Source organism: Galeopterus variegatus, unplaced genomic scaffold (genome assembly GCF_000696425.1).
Source record: "Galeopterus variegatus unplaced genomic scaffold, G_variegatus-3.0.2 Scaffold12059, whole genome shotgun sequence".
NCBI classification, from domain to species: domain Eukaryota; kingdom Metazoa; phylum Chordata; class Mammalia; order Dermoptera; family Cynocephalidae; genus Galeopterus; species Galeopterus variegatus.
The window spans coordinates 16,524-26,803 of NW_007738170.1; the positions used below are offsets into that span (position 1 = coordinate 16,524).

General features: G+C 43.1%; 1 protein-coding gene across 1 annotated transcript in view; it reads right to left on the minus strand.

Annotated features, from left to right (window-relative positions):
* Window positions 1-221: 221 nt before the first annotated feature.
* LOC103610925 (killer cell immunoglobulin-like receptor 2DS4) overlaps window positions 222-10,280 on the minus strand; it is an 18,677-nt gene continuing 8,618 nt past the window's right edge. The window contains exons 4-9 of the mRNA XM_008594983.1: window positions 9,662-10,009; window positions 8,014-8,313; window positions 7,388-7,438; window positions 971-1,075; window positions 467-519; window positions 222-368 (exon numbers count right to left, since the gene is read on the minus strand). Coding sequence (XP_008593205.1) covers window positions 222-368; window positions 467-519; window positions 971-1,075; window positions 7,388-7,438; window positions 8,014-8,313; window positions 9,662-10,009 — 1,004 coding nt within the window. The remainder of the gene's footprint in view (window positions 369-466; window positions 520-970; window positions 1,076-7,387; window positions 7,439-8,013; window positions 8,314-9,661; window positions 10,010-10,280) is intronic.

Sequence of the window (10,280 nt, forward strand, 5' to 3'; positions counted from 1 at the left end):
CAATGGGGGCAATAGAAACTTGTAAGCAAGGATTCATGTAGACTCATGTTTTGATAAGAGGGATGACCCTGAAGATGAAGATTTAACTTCTTCAGATTCTAGCTGTTGTTGCATTGCAGCTGTCAAGCTGGGTTTGGAAAGGATCTATGGTGTGCATGGAAGACCTTCTCGAGGTCTTTCTATGTGTTCTCATGGGATAGGAGATGACACTTGATTTGGGTTCAGGATTTTGCGAGTTCCACATACATACTAGTATCTGTTGAAGGTTCCTTGGGCCTCCGGGAAGTGGGAGTGATTTTTTTGCGTGTGAAAATCCAATGATCCAACTGTGCATATGTCACCTCCTGTGGGTCTTCTCCTTTAGGGTCCTGGATAAAGGGAAATGTTGAGTGAGGGCATGTGCATACACTCCTGGAGACTCATCAGGAATAATGTTATTGAAGAGGGTGGGCTGTCGAAGACCTACCTCCCTTTTCACTGTTCTGTTCACCTCAGGTTCCTGGCCCACCATAGCAGCATCTATAGGAAATAGAAATCATTAAAACACCTAGGAAGGAACTTTGGGATTCTTATTTCATATACAGATATGAACACTGGAGATGTGGTGCGTGGTTGAGATTACTCAGCTGCCCAACAGCAGAGTCACATATTCCATTTGTCTAAGTATAAGAACCCAGCCCATTAATCATTCGAACTTCCATCCCATTGGTTCTCTTTCCTCCTTTCTCCCTTTCATAGAACCTTTTGATATCAGAGGCTGCACTGGTTGCGAGTATACAGTGAAGAATTAGTCAATGATCTGTGAGCTGAGGGAAGGGGCAGGGACTCTGGTGTTACCTCTAGGAAGCCCTAACTCTGTGGCTCCTGCCTTGGGCCAGGCATCTCCTGCAAATGGACAACACACACCAGCTAACTCCCATCCTGACCCCATATGCCCAGATGGCACTGGACTCCTCTTCCTGAGACTTACTCTTTTTGGCAGGACACCAGCGACGAATGAGGAAGAAAAGGAGGATGGCAAGGAGGATGGTGACCACTGAGGGTCCAATCAGAACATGCAGGGAGCTGGAGTTATCTGAAGGAAGATATTAATCCAATAAGAAGCAAGTCATAGCAGCTCCCCGTTGTGGATTGCCTCCCACTTACTGATCACCAGATAATTGCATATGATGTCTCTTTAGGACAAGTGCCTGGATGGCAAGTGGCACAACCGTCCCATCTTTCTCACTTGTAGTTCTAATAGTAACTGCAGGACGTGCTGGGAACACAACATCTTGAGATAAAGAGGAACTGTGTGGAGTACCCCGGCTCTGTTCCTGTCCTTCCTAGAACAGGATGTTTTGCAATGCTTTTAGCCCAGTGATTACTGTCACTCCAGGGTATAAAACCCAGGGCAGGCTGCTTTTTGGGTTCCCTCAGCTGCAGAGCAAGTGGGGAGACTCCATCCTTCCTGGGGAGCTTTCCTGAGCCGTGGGTGACTTTCTCATCCCTAAGCTTCTGTTTTCTCTTGCTTGTTATTTGTGAATGGTAAACCTGCTTCACGTAACTTTTTGTGTGAGTGTTCTCTCTCACTAGGCTCTGGCAGCTGACAGAAATCAGCACACCCAAAGGTGTAGCGTGTGAATCGTTTAGAGACTTCCCCTGGGATTGATACCAGCGCACAAAAAATCTGCTTCACAATCTCGACATCCACAGCACCCTGGAATCAAAAAAATTAATGTCTCCAATAAAAGGAAAAAAGTGTAATCAAGATCAAAAGAAGAGAAGTGGACTTGTCTGTGTCCTATGCCCAGGAAATGATGATGAGGCATGTGAACTGAGGGCTGCAGAATGTGCTGTGTTCCTTTTTGTTGTCTCATGTGGCACCTGTTAGGTTTATGCTTTTTCTGGGAGGCACAGGGAAAAGACCATCCCCTGCATCAGCTATTGCTGAACATATGTTGTTGTTGCCTGGCCCCAACACAACTTGTCCTTCTGTGAATGAGGATGAAAGTCGACTAGCAGATAGTGCTGTGTCTGGTCTCTGAGTTCAAGATCCGAACTCGCTCAATAGAATACTGGTGTTCGCCTCCCAGGGATCTGTCTGTATCTGCATATGTGATTTACAGTAGGGGTGAGGGAGACCCGGAAGGGGAGAGCGCGGAGCAAAGATTACGCCGCTGCGCGATTGACTTGTAAAGATCATGTTACGTGAAGAAGAAGCCTGGAAGAGGAGGAAGAGGAAAGGAAAGGAGTCAGGTGTGGCTCTTACTCAGGGAGGCTTGACTTTCAGGGATGTGGCCATAGAATTCTCTCAGGAGGAGTGGAAATGCCTGGACCCTGCTCAGCGGACTTTGTACAGGGACGTGATGTTGGAGAACTACAGGAACCTGTTCTCCCTGGGAATCTCTCATTTTGACCTGAGTCTCATCTCTATGTTGGAGCAAGGGAAAGAGCCCTGGACTGTGGAGAGCCAAGTGATGATAGCAAGAAAACCCAATGGACGAGAATGGATCAAAGGTGTGAACACAGGAACAATTTGGCGGCATTTTGATTGGCGAAGGCATGCATGTGTTCCTGTAAGAAATTAGAGAAACACCGAAAGAGGCAGGGACCAAGAAGAAGGATAAGTCCCATCATGGTCAGGGGTCCGACGTGTTTTGTCCTGAAGTCCTCCCCCATCACTATACCCTAGATTTCTCTCCAAAGTGTGTCATCAAGGAATTATCACAAAAAAGGAAAAGGAATACAAGACAGGTATTTCACACAGTGACATTGGAAAGATGAACACGATGACAGAGAAGATTTTGCAAGTCATAGAGTTCATTCTAGAGAGAAACTGTACAAATGTCGTGAATGTGGTAAGGTCTTTCATCATGCTTCAAGCCTCTCAAAGCATTACAAAATTCATACTGGAGAGAAACCTTACAAGTGTAAGGAGTGCGGCAAAGCCTTTAGAGCACACTCAAGCATAACTGCCCATTGGCTAATCCATACTGGAGAAAAACCTTACAAATGTAGGAATGTGGCAAGGTCTTCAGTTCAAAGTCAAACCTTGCAACTCATTGGAGAATTCATACTGGAGAGAAACCTTACAAATGTAATGAATGTGGCAAGGTATTTCATAAGGATTCACACCTTGCAAATCATCGGAGAATTCATACCGGAGAGAAACCTTACAAATGTAATGAATGTGGCAGGGTCTTCAGTCAAAGTTCACACCTTTCAAGTCATCATAGAATCCATACTGGAGAAAAACCTTACAAATGTAATGAATGTGGCAGGGTCTTCAGTCAAAGTTCACACCTTTCAAGTCATCATAGAATCCATACTGGAGAAAAACCTTACAAATGTAATGAATGTGGCAAGGTCTTCAGTCAAAAGTCTCACCTTGCAACTCATCAGAGAATTCATACTGGAGAGAAACCTTACAAATGCAATGAATGTGGCAAGGTCTTCACTCGAAGATCACACCTTGCAAGTCATTGGAGAATTCATTCTGGTGGGAAGCTTTACACATGTAATATGTGACAGTGTTTTCAAGTACAATTCACTCCTCTCACAACATAAGAGAATTCATTCTTTAGATTATCCTTAAAAGTGATTGGCAGATTCTTCATAATGAGTTCAAGCATTAGAGATCAGAGAGTTTATACTAAAGAAAAATCATAAAACATTATGTGGCTTCATTCAGGTTTCACAACTCACTAGACAATAAAATATACATTCTTGATAGTACCACAAAAACATAATGAGCATGCTGAGGCTGCTACCAAAGGACCAAAATTGTAGAACATCAGAGGTTTTATGCAAGGCATAACACACTCTCTAGTTCTCCAAAATTAACCTTTAATATATACTGCAAGATAATTAAAAGTAAAAAAAAAAATTAAAAGTCATGATATATATCAAGGTACCAGGACATTTGGGAATGGCCAGTTACCTTGAGGTTTTAAAATATTTTATTATTTGGGGTTTCTTGAATAGGCTACTATTTATGAGTTTCAACCTGCACTTTGAAATGTGTTGGTATTATGCATCCTTACACACCTTTAATGGTGGTACATGGGCAAGAATCAATAGGATGAAAGGGCCTACTTTATTAGGTGAAGGTCATTATTATCTAAGTTCATTGAAGAGACAGGTCTGTGCTTTCTAAAAGTAAATAATGTCTGAATGAAAGAGCATAGAGGTGGGACAGAAAATCATGTAAATCTTTGATGTCAGTCATAACGTTTATTGTGTTCAGAGAAGGGGACTTTGAATAATCGGAAAGAGAAGCTCTTATCAACTCACCATAAAATATAGCAGCACTAAACCTTAGGAACCTGGGACTTTTATGGGATACAAGTTATATTTTGTTATAGACTGAATATGTGGTAGAAAGAATCCAAGGGAGATGGTGGCTTCTTTATTCATTAACGGACAATAGCTGTTGCATACTAGAGTGGTGAAACATTCATCTTATGCTCAAAATTGAAGGGAGAACAATTACCATGGAGAGCTTAATCAAAAGAACTAGAATAGCAGGTTCTAGAATAGGATTCACATTTAACTGTTGGCAATACATTTTTCTACTGTTTTATTCACAATGTATGATATATCTAATGTTTTAGTTAATAAATTTGTTTTTATAGTTATGAATGAATCATATTCTTTCTACCAACATTTCATCCCCCCTGGTAGGATACTTAATAAGAGACAGTAACAATGAACCATTAGACTCTTAATGGTGAAGGACTTATAACAATTTTTTTTCTTGGTGGAGTCAAACATATAATTTTTGGGATATACATACTCATGCAGAGCACTTGAGTTATTTTCTTCACACTCCGCACTAGAATACTTATGAGGGTATTATGAAAATCCAATAACAGAGTAACTTTGGACTCTTACTCCCTACAACCTGCATTGTTGTTGGTGAATATGCAATTTGTTATTGTATTTCTACATGCCTCTTTTGTGTGCCAAATAATACCCATGGCGTACACCTTGATTTACATGTGAGGTAGATACAAATATAGTAAGAAAATGCAAAATGCTATGAAATACTAAAAACGTCAGGGGAAAGAATAAAATTAGCACTATCTGAAAAAAAAAATAAATAAAGTAGGGGTGAGGGGAATGGAGGAGGACCAGTTTTATACCATGTCTTCAACACTTTCTCTACTCTAGTACCTATGTATGTTGGTGAGGAGGGAGTGCTTTCACGTTTTTTTGGTGTCTGGCTGGTAAAAATACTTTTTTCTTTTCTTTTGTCTGCTTGTGTTATTTCAAAGTCTGTGTTCAAGATCAGATCTTGGTCTTGCAACACTGTGCTCCAACCAAGTGAGTTAAGTGACCAGCCCAGGCTTTCACATTTTCAAACTGTTCTCATGCTTACACAAAGTCTAAAAGGGAGGTGCTTTTAGCCTGATTTATTGTGGATAAGATAGAGGATCAAAGAGGTAATCATACAAAGTAGAATAATGATGATTTTAATTTGAGTGCCCTTGTCATTCTGGTATTTTACACCACAGTTGTGTGCATTTTCATCCCCTTCCCCCAACCCCACATTTTTTTCTCTCCTGGGAAGAATAAATTTGATGTAGTGAAAGTGAGTCTCAGAAGGAAATTAATAAAGCCAAGATCAAGCAACTAGCAAAAGTCAGATCCAACAGGACTTCTCTCCAAATGGTTCTACCTTGCGAATGTGTATCTATCTACTTCATTCATTAGTTTCTAAGTCACCACCATTTTTACCAGGAGAATGCAACTGTGTCTCCCTGGTTTCCTGGCTCACAGTTATGTGCCTGAGAATCCTATACTTTCACATCAGTCATTATTAATCATATATTGATTCCTGAGATGAATTCCAATAACAGTTAACACAAAACATTAATTCCCTGTTCTTACGTAATCCTCATATATTCTAGGTCCTCTCCATCTCTCTACATTTATCTCACAATTCTCTCCATCTCATTCACAACATTTCAGGCATAGACTCTTTCTTGAAAGTAAGATTATTCTCACCTTAGTAGCTTCATGGCTTATAGCTCTGTCTGGGATATTATTTTGCCAATCTTCCAAGGGTTGAATCCATTTTGTCATTAAGATCACAGCTTAAATATTGACTGATCAGTGAGAGATTTTGTACCACTCACTTTAAATTGTCCATTAAACATTACCTATCAGCTACCTGTATTTAAAATATCATGTATAACTGCTTCGTAATTAATTATTCATTCATTCATCCATTGGTGCATGAATTTTCTGCTCTCCCACTTAAGTGTGCAGTGATATCAGCTTCCCAAGCGCAGAGGCCAGATTTATCTTATTCACTATTTGTGGTTGGAAGATGAATGCCCACCACTAAAGATGACCATTGCCAAAATCCCATAACCTGTGATTATGTTATATTACATGGCAGGGAGAAATTAAAGTTGCAGAGGAAATTAAGGTTGGTAATAAGTTGGCTTTAAAATAGGAGAGATTACCCTGGATTATCTGGTGGGTCCGATGTAATCACAGGAGTTCTTAAGAGAGAAGGAGGGAGCCAGGAGACGAGTGAGGGAGAAATGATAAGAAGGAAACAGGGTCAGAGTGATGCAATGTTAGAAAAAATGGACCAACCATGGTTGGTTTTGAAGATAACAGAAGGGAGCATGAGCAAAGAAACATGGGAGCCTCTAGAAGCTGCAAAAAGGAAGGAAGTTGATTCTCTCCCAGAACCTTCGGAACGAATGCAGCCTTGCTGCCACCTCTTTTTAAGCCCGGTGAGGCCCATTTCAGATTTCTGACTATAGAACTGTAAGATAATCTTAAAAACTTGCTGTTTTAATTTACTGAGCTTGGGGAAATCTATCATAGCAGCAATAAGGAAAAAATACACACAGCATTTCCAGCGTATTGAACAGTGCCTGAATGAATAAATTAAGGAAGGTGTCGTAAGTGTGGCAGAACTCAGTCCTCTCTTACTGCAGGGCTTTTGCTTTTCTGACTGCACCAGGGTTGCGTCTTGACAGACACGAACTCATTCTCTGGCAGATGGAATTTTTAAGAAGAACTCCCCACCAGTTGCTTTTTTCCCCTCCCCTCTCTCAAGCTCCCATGATCTCTTCTACATGAGGAATAGGGATAGAATGAAGACCACATTTTTCCTGTCAGGAAGGCTGTCAGGGTGACTCTAATCCTTCCTGCTTGGAGGAGGTCTTTGCTGCAGAAAATTAGAGATTAAGTGTCCCTACGGAGCCCCATGTTGACCCCAAATCCCATGAGCTGTTGTAGCATCAATGATCAGAGAGCAGATCAGAGAGGAAAGACAAGTCCCAAATCACAGTGCTGGGAGGTGGCTGAACTAACACTCAAATCCAAGGCTCCTGTCTCCCCCGGTTTTCACAAGCAGAGATAAGAGAGATCCTTCACTCACCATTTTTGGAGCTTGACTCTGTGGGTGAAGGGCAACAGCTTGAAGAGTTTCCTAGAACACAGGACAGGAGAGAGGTGAGGAAGGAAGGCTGCCTGCCTTCCACCCTATTGAAATGCCTTGGAGGTTGATCTGTGGCCAACACTCTGTCATCTAACACTGAGCCCTGCGATCCTGGGATCTCCTTCCCGACAACCCTTGGAGGAGATGACTCCCCTCCTGAGACTTCAAGGTATAAAGAGGAAATGGGAGTTAGGGTGATGAAGATGCTGGTGATGAAATCTCTCCATGGTGAGAGGTCAGGAGAGGCTTCTGGGAAATGGAAAATGGTGAGGGGCAGACACAACGTCTGATTCCCCAACATGAGCCCAGTGTCACCTCCTCTGGGCCTGTCCTGACTCTGCCTGTCATAGACTCCCCAATGTGATCCTCCACACAAAATATGAAGGAGAGTTTTAGAAGTACCCGGTCTACCATCCTATGTATTTTGATATCTCCTCTCATACTCTTTCTTTTCTTCTCTCTCTCTTTCTCTAGGCTTCTTTCCTTCATCAGCAGAATGTTCTTGAGATATGGCTTTAGGATTTAGACTGAGTTACAAGACATAGAACAGGTACAGGGCTCCTCACCTGTGATAGAAAGGTGCGTTGGGTCACTTGGGGCTGACCACAGATAGGAGGAGCCACTGAAAGACCCGTAGCATCTATAGGTCCCACAGTGAGTTGTGGTCATGGGGCCCATAGCGAAGTCAGCCTGGAATGTACCATTGCGGCTCCACACTGCAGGGCGCCTGCGTTCAGGGGCCTCCCCATCCCCGGATAGATGGTACATGTCAAAAGAGCTCTTAGAGCCACAGGACAAGGTCACATTCTCTCCTGACATAACCATGGGTCCTGGTTGGGCTGAGAGAGAAGGCTTCTCATATAGACCTGCAAGAAGAAGAGGCTCTTTAGTTGGAGAGACTCTTCCTTACCTCAGTGTCCTTCACTCCTGACCTGAGAATTTGTTCTTCATGCTCCCTTGACTTAGAGCTCTCTCTCTCTCCCTCCCCCTTCTTTCTCTCCCCCTGCCCCATCCGTGTCTATTTTCCTCCTTCTTTGTACTTTCTCCATCTCTTGCTCTTTGTCTCTTTAGGTCTTTTCCCTGCCCAGGTTTCTTTTATTTATTTATTTTGTATTTTTTTTACTCTCTTTGCTTCTTGGATTGGTCGATCTGTCTGTCTTCCTTATTCTTTCATCCCGAGTCTCTCAGTCTCTGTCTTGTCCCTATCTTTCTGTGTGTCCGTCTCTCTCTTATCTGTCTCATCTCTGTCTATCTATCATCTACCTACTTCCCTCTATCTCTATGTCTTTCTCTGCTTCTCTGACTCTCTAGTTCTCTTTTGGAATCTTGGCCATCCATCCACACGTCTATCTTGCTCTATCTTTGTGTGCCTCATTAGGGACTTTGACTTTTAGGGCTTTTCTCTGCACCCTCTCCACTTCTTTATCCCCATTTTCTTTAATTTCTTTTTCTTTCTCTTTATGTGTCTCTGAGTCTCTCTCTTTCTCAATTCCCTTCTCTTGGCTCATTCTGTCTGTCTATCTCTCTCTGTGTGTGTGCCTGCGATTCCATTTGTATTTCACTGATATTGTTTGATCTCTGATTTTCTCTGTGGGCTTTTGTCTTCAGTAATCCTGTAATACCTGGGGTTACTTTGGAACATGGGTTGAGAAACCAGTTTGGGGACCTAGAAAACACACAGCATATGGGGCTGGTGTTTGGCTGCTTTACCTGGAACCATGATATGCAGGGACAAATTATGACTCAACCACATGGAAGGGAGAGGTGTCAGAATAAACCTGGCATCTGTGGCTGCCACATGGGCTGAGGCCACAGGGCCCAACTTAGGTCAGATATGTGGTGTGTCTTTGGGTCCTCCTGGTGGTGAAGAGAGTATGGAGGCAAAATGGCAACCAAACTTCTAAACTGTCCCCGGTCTCTGAACAAAGACCAGGGTGAAAGGGCACACTCTCTCTCTGCCACGTGTACATCTGTCTGTACCTCACCCTTTGCTGTGTATCTCATATGACTCCTGTCTCTGCCCCTGTATCTGTCCTTTATGTTATAACAAGTGGTCTGTACTTGTTTCTCATCTTTCTTTGCCTCTGTTGGTGTAGCTCTAACCAAGTCTGGATCCCCACACTCATCTTCCTCATCATGACCTGGGGCTTCCACATCCTTGAACATCCAGCCTGTATCCCGAAGAGAATGAAGGGCAGGTTTGGGTACCCTCACCTGTGATCACAATGTCCAGAGGGTCACTGGGGGCTGACCACTCATAGGGGGAGTGACTGACAGAACCATAACATCTGTAGGTCCCTGCATGAGCAGATGTCACTGGATTCATGGAGAAGTTGGCTTGGGAGCTCCCATGATGGAGTTCCCCAGCAAGGTGCAAAGTGTTCTCAGTTGCCCCTGATCTGTGCTGAACCAGAATGAACTTCTCAAATACCATCTCTGAGAAGCATTGCAGGGTCAAGTTCCCTCCTGATTTCACCAGGGTACCCAGCTGGGCCAAGAGAGAAGGTTTTCTGTAGACTCCTAGGAACAAAGAGATCGCAAGTTTAGAAGGACTCACCCTTCCTCATCCCATTCCATGGGAAGCGAAATGTGTGAGGGTTCCTCTTGTGGGGTGGATGTCCCCCCAAAGCTCACTGACTCTACAACCCCACAGTGACAGTGTTGAGAGGGTGGGAAATCCTATTATGGTAATCGAAAGGTGGATCCTTGAAGAGATGATTGGCTTGTGAAGATCACACTCTAGTAAGTGGATTAATCCATTCGTGGTTTAATGGTGGTCATGGGCATACTTTTGAGGGCTTTAAGAGGGAAGCCAGTGGGAGGTTAGCTCTTT